This window comes from Dermacentor variabilis, chromosome 8, assembly GCF_050947875.1.
Source record: "Dermacentor variabilis isolate Ectoservices chromosome 8, ASM5094787v1, whole genome shotgun sequence".
Taxonomy (NCBI): domain Eukaryota; kingdom Metazoa; phylum Arthropoda; class Arachnida; order Ixodida; family Ixodidae; genus Dermacentor; species Dermacentor variabilis.
Genome location: NC_134575.1, coordinates 27,295,850 through 27,321,532, shown reverse-complemented (window position 1 = coordinate 27,321,532; position 25,683 = coordinate 27,295,850). Strand labels below are relative to the sequence as shown.

Here is a 25,683-nt window from a genome sequence, read left to right as displayed (position 1 = left end):
CTGGATTCGAACAAAGGACATTCAGCACATACACCAGATAATCTAACCATTAGGTGACGGACGTTTGCTTCAGTGTGTGGAATAATTAAAAGTTCACCGACGCTTACGATGCTCCCTAATCCGGAATTTGAGTGCTGCTCTTTACGTGTTGTCAAACTGGCGTTTAAATTAGGATGAGAATAGTTTATATTAGGAAGAGAACGCTGTGAGTAGGGCGCTTTGTCTCCAGCCACCGTCGCCGCACAGCCCGTCTTGCGCGGAACTACGCTTCTCGCGATTTCGTTCCACCGACGACAAGCGCGGCCCTTCGTCGCGGGGCAATCGTGCCACCAGTGTCGGCGGCGACAACACCCAAGGGAGCGTCACATAGAGCCTTAACGGTAGCCGTCCGCTATCCCCCCTTACAGGCGCAGTGATGCCCGTCACACACGCTAGTACCGCGGACTGACGACGCTGCGGACGAGCGTAGAACTCCCCACCTCACGCTACCCTGCTCCCCCCCCCCGGAAGCGCAGATGAGATCGCCCACGCGGCTGCGGCGACCGTGGCCGCCGGCAACTCGGCGCATGCGCAGGCCGTCTCCGCTCCCTCCTTCTCCGCCTCATGCTTTCACTGGGGCGTCCTCCTCTACTTTCCTCCTCGCGCGCTCTTCTTTGCCGCTGCGCTCCGTATTCGCTTTCATCTTTTGCTGTGCTCGTTCGCTCGGTTACGCAGCCGAGTTATGACGCCGACGCTGAACGCAGCAACGGGCGAGCTGCGCTCTAAAATTCGCTGGAGACACTTAAGACTTCTTACGTGTTGGAATGCGAAGGCAGTGTCGTCGCTTTGGTGAGATGTTTTCGCGTAGGTATTCATCCGCATGTCGTCGTGCACGTTGTGAACTTGCACTGCGTTCCTTCTGAGACACGATGGCGGTGGCACACCTCATTTTATGCATTCAAGATTTGGCGTCGAGAGTGTTGTTGTTCTTGTTGACTGTCGCGTATGTGGCTCCTGCTCGCTATGTGGGATCGGCCAGCAAATGAATACGTGGAGCGCAGCGGTGTCATTTCGTATTGAAGGATCGTTGGCACGTGATGGAAAGCGGTAATGACGACGGTAATGCCGGGTTGTGTGAGACACTGAGAAACTTGACGTCCATCCGAACAATTCTTGGCGTGCTTTTTATTTCTTTTTTTTTCTTTTTTACTCTTCGCGTCGTCGGCCATTTTTAGTACGATGTTTTGGTCACGCCGCCGCCAGATTTCCCCGAAAGGCGGTATATAATGCTTTCGCATTAAAATGTGCTTGTGAATTTCCCACGTATAAGAAATGTTTCGTAGCTGGCCAGGGTGCTGTTCCTTCAATGCAGCAGGAGTGTCCTTGCGTGCTGTGTTACGACAATGTGTTGTACCCGCGTGTAACTTGGAACACTGCTCGAAGGGTCGCTGTTGTTGTTGTTGCCCATGCATGTAAATCGTGGCTCCTACCCATATTTCAAGGAATGGCTGGACCATTCCAAATTATAACCCTGGATTAATTAATTGATTACTTAGACGAATAATGAATAAGTGAATTTGTAGAGACACTAAGGAGAGAGAGAGACAATCAGTTTATGTTGAGGAAGTATTCTTTCGAAACTCAACTGTCGCGAATTCCTCGGCAAGTGGTTGGTTACTGACAGAGAAGACAAAGAACAAACTTGTTTTTTTAGCGCCGGAACCAATGCGCCGGTATACGTAAATCCGACGTCACGCTTTTCGAAGTATTTATGTCATGCTTTATCTATTTATTTATTTATGTCAATTAATTATTCTTTCAGCAGTGCTAGAGCGTAAGTGCTGTTTAAAGGTGAAATTATACGTTAGAATCAAATCAATACTAATAGGAAGAATCGATATCCATTAGTTGAAACGCGCACAAAAGAAAGGGAAAAGATAGCAAATTGAACAAGGCAGTCGGTTGGACTCCACAAGAAATTCCTGGACTGCTGAGAAAACATTTCCGTGGCTCAATACCGGAGCAAAGGCCATCGGTGAGAGAATCCTAGCGCAAGGTTAAACGCTTGCTGTCGCTGTCAGTGCTTCGCCCGGGCGATCACTGACACTCTTTATTTATAAAGATGGAGATTACATTGTATTCTAGAGGAGCCAATGATTGAACATGACGAGTTTTTGATAATTGTACTGCAGCAAAACCACCCAAGCATGGTATAAATACTTCGAAATGCGCGACGTCGCATTTACGTATACCGGCGCATGGGTGTCGCGCGAAAAAGAAAAGTTTGTTCTTTGTCTTCTCTGCCAGTAACCAACCACTTGCCGAGAAATTTGCGACATTTGAGTTTTGAAAGAGTACTTCCTCAATATAAACTGATTGTCTCTCTCTCTCTCTCCTTAGTGTGTCTTCAAATTCACCAATCCATTCGTTATACCTCCACAATTAATTAATTAATAGCATGGTCGGTATAGTTGTGGTATGTATATTGATATACAATGATTGAATATCGATACGCAGGCCATGCAAGCTATGCAGAGGCTGGTGGAGGCGCTCAAGGGATTTCTACAGCACTCGGCACTGGCCGAGTTGGACGTTGCCAAGGCGACCAGCATGGTGAGACATCACCAGTGCTTGAACAGAGAAAATTGTCGAGTAATTACACTTGCGAGGAACCATACGTGTCTGCAAACGTTAAAGAATTATGCGACTAATGGCGCTATTTTTGTTGTATCAGCTGCATTATACTTGAAGAGGCACGCCTTAACTACCTGCACGAGAAATGCCAACGTGACCTTTATTCAAAAATTCTCATTCATAGATTTTCTCATCTATTTGGGGCGCATGTTCCAATTTATTGTTTTTAATATAGGATTTTGCGTGCTAAAACCACTTTCTGAAGTGGTTTTCTGAAGTGCCAAAACCACTTTCGCCAATTGGTTTCCAATTGTCAAGAAAAAAAGTCGCAGTTTCGTCCGAAAGCCGGAGCATCGGTTGCGGTAGCAAATTAGTGCGCAGCCATACGAAATACAGATAGTAGTTTTATCGGCCTTATGAACTTGGAAGCATTCGCTAACTGAATTAATAATCATGGTGTCATCGCGCACAAGCAAGCGTGAACACATCACACTCGATGAGCGTGGACACTCGCTGTCAAAATGCTGGTGTGAGCAAGCGCGGCAGCAGCAGCGAGCGAAGTGGCCTTCGTGCTGTGTATCGCTTCAATGCAAGAGCGGGGAGGAAACAGCGCGGGCAAAAATATGAACCGTGCTTGTTAATTTAGTTTGTAAGCGAATGTTTACAAGTTTATACGGCCGATAAAACTACTATCCTTACTTCGTACAGCTGTCTATAAATTTGCTATTTCAATCGATCTTTCGGCTTGCGGGTGGCACTGCGACTTCTTTAAGACAAGGTCTTAGCTGACTGCATGTGCCTGGCGTATCTGGCTCTGGGTATCTTATAACCGATTCCAGAAAAAAAGCGGCCCTTTCGCGCCTCCAGAGCGTCGTAGCGAGTCACAAACAGTATAAAAATGTAGGTCTCAAGGAGGCAAGAAGCGATAAATAGTCCACAACAGGCAAAATTAGCCGTACGGGTGCGATTAGCGCCAGTATAATTAAAAATTAACCACATTGCATTTACCCCTGTAAAGGGTGCACCGCCGCAGATATACGCCTTCTGAGGCAAAGCCGCCTAATGGCAAACTTTTGGGAAATTAAACGAGTTCGATTGGACTATAAGCAGGGCTAGTGTGAGGTAAAGATGTTTAAAATGCAGCTTCACAAGTGCCCACAATAAATGAGAATTAATCGCAAAGTAGTGTTAATTAACGGTATGTGCGTGATTATCAACAGTAAAAAATGTCGCACTTTTACCTGAAAGGCGAAACACCGTTGCCATGGCGAACTAGAAGATAGCTATAGAAAGTAAGGATAGTAGTTTTATCGACCGTGCAAACTTATAACCATTCGCTTACTAAGTAAATTAACAATTATAGTGTGTAAGCACGACATAACGAAGACGTCAAAAAAATTGACACACTGAGACAGCGCTGTCTCTGTGTGCCTGTTTCGTTCTACGTCCTCGTTCAGTCGCGCTAACACATTCCATCACGGATACAAACCGGCTAGCCCGCCAACGTGTTCTAAATAAATTAACAAGCACAGTGTCAAGCGTGCAAGTAAGCATGAACACATCTCGCTCGATGGGCGCGCAAAATCGCTGTCAAAATGCTGGAGTCAGGAATTGCGGCAGCAGCAGCGATCGTATCCTCTTTCGTGCATCTCTCGCTTCAACGCAAACGAAACGTAGAACGCAGAGCGCATGTGCGCATGCGTGTGTGTGCGTGTGCGTGTGTGTTCATATCTCGTTCAGTGCCGCTCGGTTCTTTGCAGCTGGACAGCGTCAAGTTCGAGCTCTTCTACCCCGGCAAGCTTAACGAGCCCGGATTCAGCGATGCTCACTACGCATTAGCTTTTGCTGCCCCGGTGAGAACTTAATCCACGCGTACACACATCTGTGACGCTTCCATGCCGTTATACAAACACGGCGTATCGGAAACGCACGCGGCACGTCTCGAAGCTACATGCGCTTTTTGAATCGCATACGTGATGACGATCGAACTTTATTGAGAGCATACGAAGTTTGGTTGCCTTCCTTGCGAGTGGCCTCCAGCAGTCCAGGAAACCATGGCCGCCTGCGTTGCCCCGTTCACCAGCTGACGCCCGTCATCAGGCCCGTGTTTCGGTCGCATTCGCATAACCACGTGGTATCACAAGTTCTTTTACGGGAACCCTCCCGGAATTCCAGACGGGGCTGCTCTGCTACCAGCTTTCATACACGCGTAGCTCGGCTTATGTATGGCCTCAGCTGAATAGGGTAACCGGCACGCCACTTGTAGACACCCCCTGGGTGACGGGACTGTTTGCGCCTCACCGTCAGGAGCTCGCCGTCGGTCGAGCGTGAAGCAAGCAACCGAGGCCGCGGCTTAGAACACTCGCTTGATGCTAGCCCACCTGTGGCTGTGTGGCTCAAGCAAACACGTCGCCCATGGGCGCCCACACAAAGGGCGAGCCAGTTGCCTTCTTCAGCTGTTCAGTTACGCTTTTCTGTGTGAAATTGGTCGGAATGCACTGCGCTGGGAAAATTATCACTGTCAATTGCTTGCACTCTTGGAAACAGTTCTGAACCCTTCAAATGGCGCGCTTAAAAGCCTTCCATTGAGATCACTCGTATGGCTCCTTTGCTTGAAAAAGTTTAATTAATGTAATTAGCATGATTGCTTGTCTAGCTCATAAAGCGAGTCATGTTCAAATGTATGACTCTACGGTAGACAGGAGCAAATAATTCAATTATTTCACTATTCTTACTTTTTTTAAGGAGTTTGATACTAGCTTGGCGCTCTTTGGCCATAGCTGGCCCATGCGCCATATAACCTTATATATCATCAATTTGGGACTCATTACGTGAAAAACCCAGTATAGGTATAGATGCCTGCGTTACCATTACAGATGTGCAAATTAGCTTCTTTGTTCTCCACGGAATTACGCAATGATACAACAAACACTACTTAAATATATTCACTGCAACGAATGTTGCAGAATATATGTCTTCAGAAGCATCCATTCTTTAATAATAATAATAATAATAATAATAATAATAATAATAATAATAATAATAATAATAATAATAATAATAATAAGGATGATGATGATGATGATAATGATGATGATGATGATGACTTTCTAGGAAGGTTTGGCTGTTCGCTTACATTTATGTTCACCGTTGATTGGTTCTGCATGGTTTTCTTTTCTTCTTTCTTCTTTTTGGATGGCCGCGCATTGTTTAAACGCAGTCGTCAGCGGCCGGAGGACAGAGACTGGATGCGTTCCGAGCTTTGGTTGGTCCGTTCGTCAGCCGCTCACCCCAACTGAACATGGGGTGAGTATATCGCAGGTACATTGTAAAATAATTTACACCCGGGAACATGAATAGGGGTGTAAATTGGCCTTCAAGTAACATCCTTACACACGCAAAAGGGGTGTAAGGGTATGACTATACACGCCCTTACTTAAAATCGGTCTATAAGTAACATCGTTACACCTAAAGAAGGACGTATGGGTGTGACTTATATATCTATGTACACTGTTGTTTATAATTAAGCGTGTATGTTATTTTACAGTGATAAAACGCATTTAAGAGGAAGCTTTAGCTCGGAGTCGACTCTGACTTCCCGTTTCAAATATACATATGAAACGCAGAAATGCTTTCGTGAGGCAACATGGTACCAATTCGAATGGAAGCCGTTGCGTCTGAAAGAAAAGTTCAATTGCAGCAACTATGGGAAGCACAATTTCAATTTGGGGCTTCAGCTTTCTCCGAAAAAATTGCTGGACGATTCGTAAGATCTGAAAAATATCAGAGCAACAAAGTTATCAAATCCGTAACTCTGTACCCCCCCAAAAAAACAGATATCCAAGTTCTCTCAACAGTACCTACTCGAGCATCGAAAGTGGACAAACGTGATGTGTAAGATTACAGCTGATACGTGAAACGTGATACGTGATACGTGAAAGCGTTGAGGTGCTTGCAGGAGCTTTCCCAAAAAGAAACCCTCTCACCATTTAAGGCTATCTTTGAGAGCAATTTATATATATCACATCATTTCTGCCCACTCAAGATGTGTTCATTGGGCTGGTTTTCAGAAAAGGGATATCATTATTTATTACTGAGTGGAAGAGGAGGAATAAACTTTATCAGTTGAAATGAGCCGACGGTAAAATCGTCCGAGGTGGGCGGCGTCCCTAGTCCAGGATGCCGTGGGCTTGAGCTGATAGCTTGGCCCTGCTCACCAGGCGATGCTGGTCTTCACGGCTCGAGCTTGTCAGCTGGGCCTCCCATTGCTCGACGGTTGGTCCGGTGATGGGCGGTGTCGATGGGTTTTGGTGACATTCCCATACCATGTGGTAGAGGGTATTGGGCGTGGAGCGTGATGGAGTTGAAAACTCGGTATTTCAGTTCATCAGGGTTGCAATTCTTCAAAAAATTTTGAGATAATACTTACTGACTTAACAGAAAATCAACAGTCGGCATTTTTTTTTACGTTTTCCTTTAAATGCAGCAAGCTTCATATAATTTTCTGCACTGGAAGTAGAGCAAGACTATTTCTCATGTTTTCATTTACTGGCATAGGTACTCCTGAGGAAACGTTTTCTCTCGTCTTAACTTCATCAATACCAAACACCATTCGCAATGAAGCAAAATTAGAGCAAGTTGGCCAATTGTATTTTTTGCCGATATATGGTGACTACATTCATGTAAAAAAGAAAGACTAATATGTTATGTGAGATAAAAATAATTATCGTATATTATTACTTCCTAATGAGTTCCCTCAGCTATTCACCATTCGAGGCTCGCCCGACCATGTCACAAACGTTACTACGGCGTTTACGCTACGTTTACAGCGTTTAAATGAGCATTTTGAGGCACCAGAATCAGCGTATGAACAATACACCGCGTCGGGTTTTCTGTGATTAAACGGGCACTGTGCTATGCCAAATACAAGTCAGTATAAGCTGGTGGTGTGTTCTTTCCAAACTGTGTTTTCCTTATTTTTCGTGAAACGGTTTTTTGTGAGAGGAGCAGAAGCCTAACTACCTTTCTTTCTTTTTTTTTAATTTCGCACGGAAACATCAGTGTTACCTCACTGGTTTCAAAGTACGTTTTCATATCTCGCCACCGTTCTGATGTAATGCTTACGTGCGCTACCAAATTGGGTTGTCGCACATGGCGACGCCCTTATTGGCTCCCGCTTCAGCCTGCATTCCCGTAATGGCTACGATGTCGCTATCGCTGAACGCTATTGAAATGGGCTTTCGCTTTCTCCAAACTCGCCTGCAGCATTATAGTTAATGAGTGCGTAGTGCGTCCAATTTCCGAAATTGGTTGGTCGATTCTCGCGACCGTGGCCCTGACGCAACGTATCGGAATAGTATCGGCATGGAAAGGACAGGATAGCTGCTAAGAATTGTCTTGGCTTGGATTTGTTCGGCACGAAGCGCCAGACGGCCTCCTGCCTTGTAACGTCTTATTAACGTTTGCGTTTCCCGTGCGTTAAACTTGAGAACTCTTGAAGGGTTGCAGAGATGCTCGAAAATGCCGCAAAGATGCTATCGTTTCACGGATACGTGAGGCGACAAACGCTATTCTATGATTGTCTAATTCTCTCGTAACTTACCTAATTGAGTATTTTCTTTACTTGGAATCCAAATGTGTAGACTTTATTTAACAATTAACAATTACCTAGACCTCTGACCGGAGTCAACCGGTGGATGTATGTCCCCATGACGTCACAGCGAACTTAGTTTGAGTAAACGGATGTAATTTTTACGTGCCGGTGCTTAGGTTCTGGAGCGAAATTCATAAGAAAAAAATGTTAGTTCGCCATTCATTTTCTTCTCTACTAACGAACATTTTGCCTTTAACTGAACAAAAAAAAGATACTTTGTAAAGGATGCCTTTATGGTGTAACCTTAGTTGGTGTTGCTCTTTGACGTCCCTTCAAAGTGTTAAGCGTCGTATTGGCACAAACAACTCCGTTTTTTCCTTATTTGCAGGTGGCCCATACCTTCGTTTTCCTATGATCCACTGTACATGCCCGGCATTGATACAATCTGTAAGTGTTCTCTAAAATGTGCACGTCCGCGATGGCAGCATATATATATATATATATATATATATATATATATATATATATATATATATATATATATATATATATATATATATATATATATATATATATATATATATATATATATATATATATATATATATATATATATATATATATATATATATATGTGTGTGTGTGTGTGTGTGTGTGTGTGTGTGTGTGTGTGTGTGTGTGTGTGTGTGTGTGTGTGTCTTTGTGGCCCATAGAGTTTCTCACTATAACACCTAGAGGGTAATCTGGCGCCACCGTCTATGGGAGTTTCTTAAGGGGGCACCGTGCCGTCATGGGAATGACGGTATATGTGTCTGCGAGGCTCGTGTTGGCTGGTGTTGTAAGAGGCTTCGTCTAAAACGTGGATATGGCTACGCAAATAACGCGTTCTGCAAGTAAAATCTTCATAAAATGTTTCCATTCGCGCATATTACATCTTTACTCTCCCACGATGCATGACCAAGCGAAGAAAAGCAAGAACAGACGACCAACTGTTTCAAAGTGAGCGCGAACCTTGTCGTCTGTCCTCCAACTTTGGCGGCCCGCTGATACTTTTTACGTAACATGTAGTCGTACGCACAATAACAAGTTCTCATAGTTAAACAAAACATGTTTTCGCATAATAATAAAGCTAGAACAGCTTTTCACGTGCTGTTCTAGTAGAAAATGAATCATTGTCACTGCTGTTATTGTCACACTGTCATTGCTTGTTTTGAACTTCAATTATTGTAAGCAACCTTTTGTAATTGTTTATTTTTTTCATTAACTTCGCGTTTTCTGATGTCTGTCGCTGCTATGTTGCCAAAATGTATTAATTCATGCAATGTTAAATTACTAATAGGAGGTCCCCCTGACAGTTCTTGTAACTCCGGGACCTCCTTCTGTACTAATGATGAATCACAAAATAAATAAAATTAAAAAAAAAATAAAGACGGAACGGTACTTGCCAAGCGCATCTTCAAAGTGTCCTGCCTCTACGAGAACGATGCCAATCCGAATCCACAATATACCGGCATTCCCATGCATACCACAGCGCAGCAGCGCCAGATTTCCCTCTAGGTAATGTAGTGAGAAACTCTATGGTGTGGCCCATACCTTCGTTTTCCTATGATCCACTGTGCATGCCCGGCATTGATACAATCTGTAAGTGTTCTCTAAAATGTGCACGTCCGCGATGGCAGCATATATCTGTATATATATATATATATTGCAATCGTCATCTGCCTTGCTTGCGCTTCCGTTCTTTAAAACGACGCGCTCGTTACTTTCCTGTCGAGAATGCTATGTCATGCTGATAACGCGCGTGCCGTTCGTGACTTCTAAGCACCGGGCTCGCAGCGCTAAAGGATGGAAATGCGGACAAGTCAGGTGACGATTATTGTTCTGTGGCAAGATACGACCCAAAGGGTGCAATTTTGTTTGAGTGTAGGAACTAGCCTGATTCGGATCTATTATTCCAAAAGGCGAGGAAAATGTGGACGGCCCGAATGTTCTTGCCTTCTATTTTAAGCGTTTCGGACGCCCGTATACATGTAGCTATACGACTGGTGGACGGCCGAACATCTGTGGTGCTAGTCTTGTGAAACGTCCCCGTGTTTTTGTTCGCAGACGTACCTTACCCGGTGTTCGCGTGGGCCTATATGCACAGCCGGAGCAAACTGTGAGTCCACACGCAGGTGCCGCGTCAAACACTCGTGTGCCGTGAAACGACTCGTAACGCACCTTTAATGCCCCGATATGTGCTGCGGGGCATGATGCTTGGATGGATGGATGGATGGATGGATGGATGGATGGATGGATGGATGGATGGATGGATGGATGGATGGATGGATGGTGGGTGGGTGGGTGGATGGATGGATGGATGGGTTGATGGATGAATGGGTTGATGGATGGATGGATGAATGGATGGATGGATGGATGGATGTGGATGGATGGATGGATGGATGGATGGATGGATGGATGGATGGATGGATGGATGGATGGATGGATGGATGGATGGGTGTGTGGGTGGATGGATGGATGGGTGGATGGACGGTCGGACGGGCGGACGGATGGATGGATGGATGGACGGATGGATGGGTGGATGGACGGGCGGACGGATGGACCGTCGGACGGACGGACGGACGGGTGGATGGATAGATCGATGGATGGATGTTATGAGCCTCCCCTTCGGAACGTGGGTTGCGCCACCAAGCTCTTGATATTATACTGCCTAATGCCCTACCTAGTTTAAACAATAAAAAAAGAAAACACAATGAACTCCCACAACCAAATTTCCTGAAATTTTCTGCTTTCGAGACGTCTACAGCGTCCTCTTGCGGTGACCGCCTGCTCGACGCAGCGTGACCGTGTGTGCACCACAGTTCAGAAATTGAATGTCTCCGAGAAAAAGAAACGCAGTCATCCATTATTATTTGAGTAATGCATAAAAAAATACCGCTTTGTAAATATCTTGGGAAAGCGTGAACTGTGGGACAAACGTAGATTCCTGAACGCCTTAGGTTATTCGAGTGTGTGACAAAAGTTTCGATAAATTCAAGTTTTTTCTATAGTTAGTCTGTAGTTCGGAATCGCTTCTTTTCTCCGCTCACTAGGCCATTCAGCATTCCTGTCTACGGGCTCAAACTACTTCGCGAGCTCTTCAAGGCCATCGACTACCGCGGTAAGCTCAACGATAGCTCGCGCTCTTCCAAAGAGCGAGTATAGCTGCGCCCTCTCCGGCAATAGGGAGTTTTAGCGAATCGGAGCCGTTCTAGCGTACGCGTGCATGGGACTACCGGCACGCGTAGACGTGAAGTTCAGTGACTACCCGGCGTGGTTGCTTAGAGGCGATATGGTGTTGCGCTGTTAAGCACGAAGTCGCGGCCGCATTTCGAATGTTGCGAAGTACGAAAACTCACGTGTACTTATATATTTAGCGGCACGATAAAAAACAAAACAAGGTGGTCAAAATTAATCCGGAGTCCCCCCACTATCGCGTGCCCCACAATCCGATCGAGGTTTTGGCTCGTAAAACTCCATAATTTGAAATTCAGTGAAGGTGGCGACATCTAGAAACGCTCTGATTAATTAAAGTGATCAGAATCTATTATCGGTTCCATGCTCCCCGCTGTAGTAGCCTGCTGGCTGACCGCCGCTGGGTGACGTAAGCAGAGCGTCGCTTCGAGGGGCGCGGCTTTGCGCTCCCTGCAGCTTCCCAGTTTCCCAGCCGAAGCTCGTCAGTGGCGCAGTTACGCGGGTAATCGCATTTCTCTAGATTCAGAATTCAATAGGGCTGGCACGGAAAGCTCGCTTCAATTTCCTTATTACAATGCTACAATGAACCCATGGATTCTTGTTTATTAGCCATAATTACCCCGTGGTCGGCGCCGCTGACGGCATGTCTCCGACAGAACCATCCTTTTACTTCAAAACAATATATATATATATATATATATATATATATATATATATATATATATATAGCAGGCACGCGGCTAAAAACTCTCGTATGCTACCTAATGACGTCAAGGCTGTCAGACTTTAGACCCTCGCTATGAATGAACATGATGCTTTCGTTGGCTTCATTGTGGCTTGGCTTAATATGGTTCATATCATTCATTCATTGATGACAGTGCCAGGGAAAACCTACCCCCATTCGTTCGAAAATGGGATTACGGTGCCATCGACCTAAAAGTGCAAACACAGGCGAAATTTTATTAACGCTGCAATATTAAATTAAATTAGAGGGTTTTATGTGCTGAAACCACTTTCTCATTATGAGGAACGCCGTAGTGGAGCACTCCGGAAATATGGAGCACCTGGGGTTCTTTAACGTGCACCGAAATCCGAGTAAACGGGTGTTTTCGCATTTCGCCCCCGTAGAAATGCGGCCGCCGTGACCGGGATCCGATCCCGCGACCTCGTGCTCAGCAGCCCAACACTATAGCCACTGAGCAACCACGGCGGGTCAACGCTGCAATAGTAATGCGCTATTACAGAGGATCTGTATCGGCTGCGATTGCCTCGTGTGCGTGCGTGCGTGTGTGTGTGTGTCTAAAGCTCGTATGGAAAGCTAATAGACCAGAGCCTTTAAATAAGTGACTTTCTCGGACTTCATTTACCATAGACAGGAATGACGACACGTTGAATTTATCGCAACAGGTTCTCGTCATATACTCATAGATGGGAATTATGAAACCGTTTAGCCTGCTCCGCAGCTGTTCTATGAGATGAAAGTTAACCGCTTATTGGCTGAGCAGTTGACCCACACGCGCGTCCACTTCGCAGCCCAGTGGTGGGTGGGCAAGGGCAGCGCCACTGAAGCTGCCTACCAGGGGCTCGAAGACTGCGTGAAGGACATCGAGCAGATATACCAGGTGACCGCTGTCCGACTGTGACAATGTGTCCGTATGTCCAACGAATTGTGTCTGTTTTGCCGGATGGGCGGGAGGCGTAAACGTGAGCGGCGTGACAGGCAGTGCCACCTGGTGGCACAGAGCTGAACCAGACAAACACAGAGCTAGTATTTCATCAACCAAGTGTGTTCTACTTCGCTGCTGGTGCAGATTTTTCGGCAGCTGTGGATCGTGACTCAGTTACGCCGCTGCGGAAGTTTAGACCAGCAGCGAAAAAAGAATACTGTTGGTTACTGTAATATTCTTGGAGGAAGGAAAAGACTAGGAAAGGTCGTCGCGTGACAATGTTGAAGCCTAGTCATAAAAAAAAATCTAGAGGAGTGGAAAGATGGGAAATAGGCCCTCACGTGACAGGCAAGCATTAGATTTAGTTGGCTCACTTTGGGTTGCGTCTGCTGCGGGGGGGGGGGGGGGGGGTTCGGAATATGCGCACACAGAAGGCGTGGCAAACGCACGCAGAGGGTAGTGAAGGAATTCAAGCGTGTTAAGCAGTCGTGTCTGCGCTATGTCGGTCAGCTAACGCACCGAACCACGTTACGTTGCGCTGACGCGGCTCGCCGCAGACAGGTTTTAGTAAAGCAATGAAGGGGGCTAGTTGGTGAAAAAGTTCATGGTTATATTGCGCTCAGTTTTACACAGACGATATTAAGGAAGGACAGGACGTAGACGGACGTAGCGCTTTACTAAATGTTATTTCGAGTATGCTTTACTAAATGTTATTTCGAGTATTGCGCTACGTCCGTCCGCGTCCTGTCCTTCCTTGATATCGTCTGTGTAAAACTGAGCGCAATATAACCATGAGCGCAGACAGGTGCCAAAGCTGTGGCGAACGAGGGCGTCGGATAACCGGCATTGTGTCGAACAACCCGCGAGGACCGCCTCAAGGGCGTCTGATAGCGTTTGGCGTCGACGGTTTCAGAAATACGACGTAACATTTCGCCCTTCAATGCGTGCAGGCGACCGAGCCACGCTTCCGACGGCGATTCGTTGCGTTTGTGGACGTCTTCTGGGAAAGAACGACGTCTTTCGCCTCCACAAACATGTACAGACGATTAACCGAGAGTCCGCAACGACTGCTTTCTTGCGGGAAAAAAAAATTCGACCTATCTTGTGCCCAATGATGGACTGGGGAGCCGAGGACCCTGAACATATTTAATGTCATGCCAGCCCGTTTTTAAGACAGACGGTCCCAGTCGACGCTGTCGTTCTGCTCAAAGTACTCGGCCTCTCGGCACGACCGGCGAGGATTCAACAGGCGCGTCTCAACAGCGTAATGATGCAGCACCACGCAATCTTACAAGATATAGCACGTAAATCGGAAGGAAAGGCGACGACTTTGCGTTCAGAGTGCAGGCTAATGCTATTTAATTCGCTCACAACTAAAAACGCACAGCAGAACCTTTCAGTAAGCGAAAACGCCACAAAAAAGATATCCCGCAAAAAGTCTCGTCTCTTCCTAGGTGCAAGACAGCGGGACAAAAATTTGCAAGAAAATGCGCACCACAGTTTAAGGTGCGCAACAGCTGACTTGACGAAAACAATAGACCGCGCTCGGGAATTCTGGACAGGTTTCGAGGCGAGAGCGCTGGCAACTCCGCTAACCGCGCTTGTAAGCGCAGTTGACGCTTTGAAAATTCTGCCGTCATGGGGGCCCATTTTTTCTCCACGTTTCAAGGCAACGCATTTGAAGCATACGACGAAATGCGCGGTAGCAGAAAACCACCACTTCCTGTGTGCATCAATGCCTGTAACCGCAGGCGCCACTAAAAGTGACCGCGTACCAAACAATCTCGAAAGGTCTGGCAACAACGTGGGCCCATTCCTACGCAAAAGGCATCGCGCACAAGGCCCCAGATAGCGGGAGGGGCGGCGTCAGAGGAGGTTGGCTTGCCAAGGCTAGTGGAATGGCGTGACGCTCCTTCGTAGTATTTTCGTTCCTCCGTGGTAATATTAGCTGAGCGTTTCTCTGGGTGAGCTCTGCGAAACCAGGTGGCTGCACCACTCCTGCCGCTCACGTTCATACCTCTGCCCATCCAGCAAAACGTCCAGTCCACCTGCGTTTACCGGAATACCGGACACGCTAAAGCTATCGGGCCAGGCCAGGAGGATGGGGCGTGGTTTGTAAGAGTCCACCTAGTGAACTGTCCATTCGGGCTACTGATGAAGTGCCGATTAGGTGGTGTGTGGTACAAACTAGGTGACAGGGGCCTACAGCCAGTTCTCTTCTCGCTGGTACTGCTCCAGCCTCAGCTGTGACCTCAATGGCCGGTTTGGTTGGTGGACTCTTCAAAATACACCCCCGTCCTTAGATCGCCGGTCAGCGGGAACATTTTTGACGCCGGTCGTCTGGCAGTCGCCGCCGGACCAACTTTGTCGCTGGACTCCAATAGTTAATCACTCTATGTACCGTACCCCCGTATTGACCCATGCTCGCCGTGGTCTACATAACAACACCTGGCGTGAACGTGCTGAAGATGCTCATGACCTTTCCTCATAGGCCCTTTCACTTCAGGCGTTCATTTGACCAAGTCCAGCATGGGGCTTCAAGGTAATACGCATTTCTCAATACGGAGGTTAGGCTTTATGTGGCGTCGGTAGTTCGCCGAGCAGACTTCACACGTGTGCGGTTTCTAGAACAGCGCATTAGGTCGGTACTGTGGCCTCTTTTTGGTGCAGATTGCCAAAGAACCCGTGGAGCGATACGAGACCATCGCAGAGATCGCGGCTGTTCACGTGCTCTACAAGGTGGGTCAGTCGTCGGCAATGCGTGTCACGATATCAGCGCCCGAGGGAGGTAATTTTCACAAAGGTAACTCGTACATAAACCTTAAGACTGCCTTTGCATTGTCGCTGTCACCGCAGCAATGTTTAGCTGCCACTCGGCTGACGAAGACGCTACACTTCTCGCGAATCAACGCGTGGATGAGCATGAAACGCAGCGACCGGTTATGGTTCCAGGGGTGGCGCTGATCTCTACGTTCTTGATTCGAGGTGAAGTGTTGAGTAGAGGAACCTCTTAGACTACGGGGGTAAAAACTCTCTGCTGTAACTCACCAATCGGCGAGTCGGGTGCTCGAAGACGACGAATTAGAGCTCGCGTTGTGCAGGTACCAGGCGCCTTGATGAAGTCCCTGAGGTTGCTTCGTCATGGCGTTATGATGGCATCATGTGCGCGCTCGACGAATGATTGCTAGCTGTCCACTCCGATATTTCAGCGCACAACCTACAGAGTCGTTTCCTGACCTTTTCTGTTGTTGTTGTTGTTGTTGTTGTTGTTGTTGTTGTTGTTGTTGTTGTTGTTGTTGTTGTTGTTGTTGTTGTTGTTGTTGTTGTTGTTGTTGTTGTTGTTGTTGTTGTTGTTCGATTAGCCATAGGCACTGATTTTCTGTCACAAGTAAAATTTTGCGCATATGCACGTTTTTTAGGCATATATTACGTGTAAGATGTCGACATACATGGCAACCTTGTTAGACCAAAACATCATCAGCCAGTCAATAGATATATACTGTGATTTCATGGTGCTTTCTTGCTCAAACTTCTTAGTTACTCAGTTTCTTCGCATAACTTCAGTCAATATTTCTCCGTGAGATTCAAGAAAACGCACAATCGCGGGTCCGACAAAGCGCTTTGCCTTCCGCACGCGAGACTGCTTTTTCTTTTTTTTTCAAATATAAATTCAAAAGAAATGACCTCGACTGCATGGCAACAGTTCACGTGTTCTACGCGCGGCGCCGTCTATCGAGGATCGGTCTTCCTGTGCAGCTGACAGTTGCGCTGCAATCGTCAAATTGTAAATGAGTGGCTAACAAGCTCGAATGGTCGCGGCTGTACTGTATGCATATTACGCGCTTTCGAAGTTGTTCGTGTCTGCAATGGCAAATTAAGATTGAAATTTAACCACAAGAGCTTTTATCACTGTAAAGATCACAACGATGCCTGAAGTAAGGCATGTTGTTGGGCTAGTCGGTTCATATATATTCAGCAAAATTTTAAACTGCGCGATTAAGACGGGACATGAACAGAAAAATAGACTCACACACTGCGTTTGTGTGCGCGTCCATGTTTTGTGTGGGTCTATGTTTCTGTTCGTGTCCCGTCTTCTTCGCGAAGTTTAAAATCTTGCTGGACAAAACAAACACCGGGATTCTGCAATCTCACCCGATATGGGCGAGTAACAGCGCATCGAACTTGCCATGCTATATACCCGGTATGCGTTAAACTGCACCGCTTCATTGTGAAAGTTAAATAATTTATTTTTGCAAACCTTGCCTATACGTAGCAAGAACATGCATTGCACTACGGAATTAGCGACAGAAGTGCAGGAGCAAAGGACGTTTTGCAGACGCGGCTCCAAACGCTCTCGTCCGTAAGCTTTCGCCGACGCTTCTCGATCACCGTCGCTTTCCGAGTTACGTGGGGAGCTGCAGTTGCTTGCCAAGAGAGGCTGAGTCGTGCAGCTCACAAGAGCGGCCGCGCCACAACGTCAGCGTGGCTTCCCGCATGTTGCCGATAACCTCCCGCAAGGTGCAGCTCACTGAAAACGATCGCGCCAAGCGTTGAACAACGAGAACGGTCATGCCGGCGAGTAAACCAGTGTGGACTTGCACACTGCACGGGTCTCGACGCCGCGGAGGCGAGCGCCCAAAAAGAGCTCCGGCGCTGGGTTTCACGACGAAGCAGAGTTCGGTCGCGCACTCGAACAAGGCCAATTGAAACGGCGCCACTTTTTTTTTCTTTTTTACTGACGACAGTATATGCGCAATTCAGCGCAAGCCATTTCGTCGGTCAGTACTTGCTAGCGCCGCGACAGGTACGTTGTCGTCGTATAGCGTGAGTTTCGGGCTTTTTGTTTGTTGGCGGTGTGCAGATGTACACGGAGGAGGTTCATCACAACAAGAAGAGCGCCGTGGACGTGCGACTGCCGTTCCTCAGGACGGTCCACTCCACCACGCAGTTCTTTGTCGCCCTGGCTTCGGTGCGTGACTCGTCCGCCGCAGCTCTCTCTCTCGAGAATAAAGCCTCAATTTCGACGAGCTCGCGAAGAATGGGGAAAACAGTGTGCTTGCGAAAAAGAATACGTGAATGTGGTGCGCGTATTCAAAATCAAAACTGCCGAAGCGACACGCCTCATTCATGTGTAACACCCCCCCCCCCCCCCCAGAATAAAAAAAGGGGGGGTGCACACCATAGCCTTCTCTGCTTTCAAAATGCCTGTTCAATGTCGCCTAATAATGAGGCATGGCCGCTCGATGAAAACGCACATTTCATCGAGCGGCCGTGACTAAGGGGAGAGGGGGGGGCTGTAGAGGGTCACTTAGAGGGCGCCACTTTCCGGGTTCTCGCTACAACTTTGCCTCAGCGTGTGTCGGCTCTAGCGAACCTCTTACGACGTTGATCTAGTGATACTGCCGACCCACTGATCTGGACCTTAATGATGTACTAATTGTTTATTGCACCAACGCATACACCTGTCTCTACCACGGTGATCACATAGCACCAGATTTGTTTTTTTTTTTCAGTCGGTGCAGAAATCGAACTGACAGATAGCACTGTGCCACCTTTTCAGGCGTACTTAATCAACACGAAATAATGTCGCTAACTTTTTAGACGATCTCTTTAGAGCACTTGTTGCAAACACGGAATCGAAGCCGGCCACCGCTAAAGTGATCCCTATTTTGATGTTCAGTGATGTATAATGTATAACGTTCGATGAAACTACGTCCATGTTTGTCCCGCACCGTCCTAATATGTGCCCCCCATAAATCCTGTGAAATACATTGGCGTCACAGGAAGTACTTTTTCGCAAAGTCTCACTCGCTCACAGGGGAAATTGTCGCATGCTGTCTTACGCCGACTCTGCACAAAGCGTACGACTGCGCAGAATCTTAGTGAAATCAATGAAGACATGACGGTTGTTCGCGTGGGCTAACCGATCGTTCCGTAGCCATAGCCTACAAATGAATTGGCTTTCACGTGACTATCGACTGTCTCTTCACGTGCACGTCATGTCATGCCCGTTGTCGTTAGCCTGAATGTATAGTTTCAATTTCAGTTTATTTCTTTAATAAGTGGATACATGCTTACATAAGCATACAGAATGGGGTCTCAGGGCATGTAGCGGAAAGGGGACCTCCTAAGGCTAATATCAATAATCATTCTATTCATTCTGTTCTATTCGTTCTAATAGTAATAGTAATAACAATACTAATCATTCAGGCTAATAGCAACTAGGTATTTCTCATTCACTAGGGGTATAAAAGCTGTTGCTCCAGAGGCATCCTCTGTGGCACGACTATAGTACACGGAAGCTAAGGAAGAGCAGGACACACGGCGTTACCTCTGCGTCCATAGACTACGCTCGCACAGCACTCAACGCCTCCGCGACGCTGCACCCGCGAGTCCAAGGGATAACCGTTAACCCTAACGCGTCCCGGCCGCCCGTTGCCGGATATACCCTCACAAAAGTTTGAACTGATATTCGGCAAGTTTTCTAACTGAAGTTCGATAAACGGTATAACCACCAAGAATTCGCTCAAGATTTCAACGATAATTTTGTAGTGGTATCCAACGCAAATGGTATACTGATCGAATGCAGTCACATCGAAGCCCCCTACAATGCGCAGACGACTATCGCCAGTGGCCTCAGAGCTGAAGCATCCGAGGAGCAACGTCGAACGGAAAACGTGTATGCAATAACGAGATGTCATGTTCGTGCCTTCTTCTGTTGTCTCTGTTCTTATCTGTAACAGTTTAAAGCTTGAATAAGCGCTTGATCAAGTTTTCGCGATAAAGCAATTATCGTCTGCTCCCGGTGATGTGCAGGAAATGTGCGCCAGAACAGACGAAGGAGCCAGAAATGTACTGAGGACGTTTGGAGTGAAGACAGCGGAGCAGAGGTACCGCGGTCTTTGCGCTCGGAGGGCAAAGGTAGTACTGCATGGTAACTCCCTCAGAGAGCGTATGACTTCTTTTCGCACATTCAGCAACATATCCGAGAGTTCGTCACATTGCGCCAAGCAGTGTAATAAACAAATAAATGCCTAGCATAGGTACAGCGTAGCGACAAATCAGTAAAATGGCAGTCTGGGCACCCCTGTTAGTACAGATGGCGTATACCTTACACCAGGAAAATGGTAATAGGGGTGGGCCTGCAGTATAAGTAGTCTAGCAAACCAAAATGTTAGTGGTAATATGATTGTACCTGGTATATAAGTAGTCTATATCATCGGAACGGTAGTGTACCTGTATACGCGTGCATCAGCAAAGTGGTAGTTTATAAGCGTGTTGGTGAGCAGGAGAGATACGCTGGGCTGTCGCCATGCTCAGTGCGACGAGAGGCTGATAAGGTCAACGTGGGTCAGCTGCTTCAATTCCGCAGCGCTGTAGGTCTGTCTGTCTGTCTGTCTGTCTGTCTGTCTGTCTGTCTGTCTGTCTGTCTGTCTGTCTGTCCGTCCGTCCGTCCGTCCGTCCGTCCGTCCGTCCGTCCGTCCGTCTGTCTGTCTGTCTGTCTGTCTGTCTGTCTGTCTGTCTGTCTGTCTGTCTGTCTGTCTGTCTGTCTGTCTGTCTGTCTGTCTGTCACATGCGTCAGCTTAGTAATTGACAACATGCGTCTATGCATGCGTCGTAGGGAGGAATTTTAAATAGTGAAGCTCAAGGGGTGTCACGCAGTGCTCAAGCAACCAACCGCATGCACCCCTCTCTCATTCCTAATTCCTCCTTTGTCATTGTCTGCAGTTTCGCGAACATCCTCTACAAGTGATAGTGCTCTTCTAAACTTGCTGAATAGAACTGTCAAGCTACGATCGTTCAGATACCGGGAGAAGGACGACTATACTGCCATCATTCTCCCGGTGCAAGCGATTCCCAAGATTATTGCGACGTCATTTTCTTTAATTTACGCTTTAACTTGTTTTTTATTTTCAAGCGATCATTTTAGTCATCGCAAATTGAGATTTGAAGTTTAATTATTGTAGAGTTCCTTGAATAGTGCAATACACTTCATCACTCGTCGGTACTCAACAAAATTCTTAAAAGCCATCGAACAATTCTGCCATAATGAAAAAAAAATCGATGGCAATTAAGTATGCGAAACAAGAATATGTTCTTTACAATTGTTCATAAAATGGAGACTATGTGGACTTACATGAAGATGTAATTAGCAATACAACAAATAGTGGATGGCAAGTAACAATGTGGGTTCCAGTTAAAACAAGCTACGAACAAGTGTGGATTAAACTCTTCATAATTTTCAGGGAGTGGGTGATTAGTCGAAGCAACTTTTGCTTAGGCTGTTCAAAATTGTAGCTCCTTTGACTTCTAAATGGTAGACACCGTAATTAGTGTTTATCTTATGTTACAAAAAAAAAGCGATAAAATGAAGTGCACTCGTTAGAGCGAGGTTAATGTCGAAGGGACACTGTCATTTATAAAAAAAACGACGATTTTGCAAAGTCTCAACGCTTTTCCAAAGGGACACAAATGTTACGCGAAATGTTACCAATCGACTGTTCTAGCAGCTTCTGTATAGACACCACCGCCACTATTAGTGATTCTAGGAAACTGTACAATGTCTATAGTTTCGTCAATACACTTCTATAGATGCTTCGCATCCGCACGCTTTGGCTCATTGTTTGAATTTCCGCCGCCTGCCGCAGGATGGAGCTACTGGCCAACCACATGCCGCAGTACACGGAGCACTTTGGCTGCCACCCATCCCAGAGGATGCACGTCAGCAGACGCTACACACGATGCCTGTTTTGGAAGGGCTGATTTTTTTTCCGATCGATTCGTTAATTTAGAAACTTGGGCCTTTAATGAGAATGGTTTACACCATATATATACATACATACATATACGTCCTACGTGCTTGCAGCTGGGGAAATCTATTCTTTAACCTGTTGCCGCTGCCACGCACTCCATTTAGCGGTGCTTTTCTCATTATAATATTAACGAAGTAAATTAACTTGATTTTTCAAACTGTAGACATCGTGCAAGTTGTGACGCAGGCTTTTTGCGGGGACGGCTTTCGACAGAAGCGTACCCCGACGAGTTCTGTTTCTCTCGTTCTTTTTTTTTTATCAGGTTATACCTTGCGGCATGTGTGATACTATCTAAATAAAATCATGAAAGCCTTCGTGATGTATAAATTGCTGTAGTGGGTAAGCAACGCTTGTCGTCCGTCGGCAAACGCTTATAGCTGTCCGTCTGACTTGCCCCTATTGCTTGGCAGCTCTTACACCCGCCTACATTCAACACTCCATCTCGACTCAACGATGACGATGATGTTTATTTGCATCCCCTGTGAAACGTGGCGGGGACAAAATTAGTCATCTAGCCTGCTTGATTTATTCAGGTTTTACTACATCTATCGCCACATGCCCATTTGCCTATCTGATCTTTATCCTAACTTTCGTATTTAAAACCGACATCACTATATTGTACCATTACCTACGCTTGCAGTGCTTCCGGTCATATATCCGCTGCTTCCCTGCTTTTCTTTTTCCCAACCCTGCCCTAATTTGCTCGTCTCTACTGCTGACCAGGTAATCCTTCTGTCTTTGAATCCCAACGCTCCTGGAAAGTGGGCACTCACTACGGTTCTCGCTGGGTGAATATTTTGGCATTCCATGACGATATGCCGAGGCGTTTACGGTTCTTTTTTTTAAGTGAAAGCGTTAAGTTGCTCAAGGACCAATAAATGCGATGTCCGGCGTTATGGCACCAAAATTGAACGGAGTCGAACCCACGACCATTGGTGGGAGGCGAACCCTCGACCTTTGGTGGGAGTCGAGCACACAACCATTGGTGTTGAGGCGAAGTTAAGGCACAGTTAATTGAGGCACTCGAACCCATGACCATTGGTGGGACCAAAACTCATTGGCGCCAAAATTGATGGTGCCACCATTGATGGTCGAACCCACGACCATGGGTGGTTGTAGAACCCGTGACTTTTGATGTTAAATAAGCCGACGTTAATTAAGGCATGGTTAATTAAGATATGGTTAACTAAGGCACTCAAACCCATCACCTTTGGTGGGAGAAAGTTAATAGGAAGTAACAATGTGTTCGAATGAGAATGTCAAGTAACTTAATGTCTCGTGAGGGCGCAGGCTTTCGCCTTTATCCTCTTTAGCGTATGGTGTCTGTCAACATTTCCTTCTTTTTTTACTTTTTTACTTTTTTACTTCTTTTTAACTTTCTCTTTTCTCATTTCTTTTTAACTTTTTCTTTTTTTAATACGCGCCGTGGTTCCTCAGGGGCTATGGTGTTGGGCTGCTGAGCGCGAGGTCGCGGGATCGAATCCCGGCCACGGCGGCCGTATTTCGATCGTAGCGAAAACACCCGTGTACTTTGCTTTAGGCGCACGTTAAAAGTACCACAGGTAGTCGAAATTTCCGGAGTCCTCCACTACGGCGTGCCTCGTAATCAGAAAGTGGTTTTGGCACTTAAAACCCCATAATTTAACTTCTTTTTTTAAGCACGTACGCACGTGACTCATCCTCTGGCGCATATTTTCTTCGGTGAGTTTCTGTCCTCCGGCAGCCAGCTCGGGCCTCAATAGCAAGGCAGTGCGTTTAGCTTATCACACGTATTTTCCCTCCATGTTTATTTCTTGCTGTTTTTGTAAATCTCCATGGTCTTCTTTGTTTCCATCGTTTACATCCGATTTACCGTACGTCTCTGTCCCATTCACTTTCCCATTGTGACTACTGTTTGTCTGTTTACACTTTCAAATGTCCTGTACTTGGTTGCCAACTTTCTTGACCTCTTCTGCCATGCCGTGTCAACACTTTTAAGAGGAAGCTTTAGCTCGGGTGCTCCTATGTAAATACATGTAAAAGGAGAATTCCTTTTTCTCCGCAAACACTGCACCAAATTTGACGAGGTTTGTTGCATTTAGAAGGAAAACTTCAAATTTAGTGACTGCCGGCTTCGAATTTTTCATTTAGATCGTCAGTGTATTTATTAAAAATTGGCAAAAATCAAAAATTTTCAGAAAACGAACCTATCAAGTTTGCAACTCTGTAACTCAGCAAGGAAAAATCATACCACAGTTCTGTGAATTGCATCTGATAGTACATCCATAGCGGACAAAATTGATAAGTTACACATGAATCTCAAAAAATTTAGTAATGTGTGAATACAAGTATTGCAGAACCCTTGTGCACAACGTAACAAATTACGTAAGATGTAAAATGACAATAATTTTGTCCGCTTTCAATTATCTAATGGATGCCGTTTACAGAACCGCGATATCACTTCTTGATGCAGAGCTGTGAATCTGTAAACTTCGTGCTTCGATTTTATTCAAACGGTCGAATATTTGAAAATATTTTAAACAATGTTCAAGCCCTAAATCGAAATTCCGCTTCCAACAGTCACTAGAATTTAACTTTTTCTATCAAATGCGACAAATTTCATTAAAATCGGTCCAGGGGTTATCTCAGAAAAGCGTTTTTGCGTTTTACGTGTATTTGAATAAGCCACGTCGGAGTTGGGCCCGAGCTAAAGCTTCCTCTCAACACATTTGTGCACATTAGCCGGATATTTGATTTCATCCATTTTCCTTAGTCTTTCTTTAAAACTAACCTTGCTCTGCACTTCTCATACTTCAAAAGAAACCCAACCCATGTTACCTTGCACTGCCTCATAGGTATTTATACCGTGAACCCCCAAATCTAGTCATCCCATCGCTGTCTAGTCACCATACCACCGCACTCTGGTTAATCTCCAACTCCGACAAGATTTCTGATTTATAGCACAGAATTGCAAGACGTACCAGTGTTTCCATGGCGTTTAAGGGCCTACGACCTTCATGTAACGCAAAAAAAAGGAATAATGATCAAAGGAGGTATCCAAATCCACGCTCTAGTGGTGGCGCCCTCTAAATCAACGTATGCTGATCTTGAAGGCTACGCTATTGCTGGTTGCATGCGGCGCAGGCAAGAAGTGGTGTCCAAACTCGACGTCTCTGACGTGCTTTCGGGTCCCAAAATCTCTTTCGCCGCATTTAACCACCAAAAGCATAACCTTTAAGATACGCATTTTAGATTCAGAGGGTACCACGCTATGAGTCCCAAAAAGTGTTACAATACTCGCCGTAGACAGCTAAGTAGGTGGCTAAGCGGACAGCGGCCATCTTAAGTCTCATTCCAATTCTCACGAAGACGTCAAAGCAGACAGCTTCGCAAAGACAGTATCGAAGTCAACAACGATGCAGGCTAGTTTCCCATCCAAACAAAATGGCGGCTGAGCAGGACTCTTGGAAAGCCGACAGGAAGGTTGTCTGCGCACAAGTAAACGTAGACACGCTATCCTACGCCCTTAATGTGAACTATCTCGTGTTTTTCATCGATTTTCGGACGCAACGACTTAGAAATACAGAACTAATGTGTGCTTTTCTCAACTTTTTCTTGTGGCAGCGAGGTAGGGTCACATCGCAGAAGCGTCTCCCGTACGTCTTCCAGGTACCATAGCGTTTTCTAGACGGCTAAAAACACGTTCCATTACATGGTCCCGAAGCTATCTACGTAGACTGTCTCAACTTTTTCATGTCACCGCAACGTGACGTCACGTCGCAGA

The 25,683-nt window shown here is 46.2% G+C and overlaps 1 protein-coding gene across 1 annotated transcript in view; it reads left to right on the top strand.

The window, feature by feature from the left end:
* LOC142590972 (uncharacterized) overlaps positions 1-22,082 on the top strand; it is a 47,811-nt gene extending 25,729 nt beyond the window's left edge. Inside the window, exons 11-21 of the mRNA XM_075703341.1 lie at positions 2,497-2,592; positions 4,374-4,466; positions 5,834-5,919; positions 8,595-8,653; positions 10,313-10,364; positions 11,299-11,366; positions 12,974-13,062; positions 15,778-15,846; positions 17,969-18,076; positions 19,924-19,997; positions 21,756-22,082. Coding sequence (XP_075559456.1) covers positions 2,497-2,592; positions 4,374-4,466; positions 5,834-5,919; positions 8,595-8,653; positions 10,313-10,364; positions 11,299-11,366; positions 12,974-13,062; positions 15,778-15,846; positions 17,969-18,076; positions 19,924-19,997; positions 21,756-21,870 — 909 coding nt within the window. The 3' untranslated portion in view covers positions 21,871-22,082. The remainder of the gene's footprint in view (positions 1-2,496; positions 2,593-4,373; positions 4,467-5,833; positions 5,920-8,594; positions 8,654-10,312; positions 10,365-11,298; positions 11,367-12,973; positions 13,063-15,777; positions 15,847-17,968; positions 18,077-19,923; positions 19,998-21,755) is intronic.
* Positions 22,083-25,683: the final 3,601 nt, after the last annotated feature.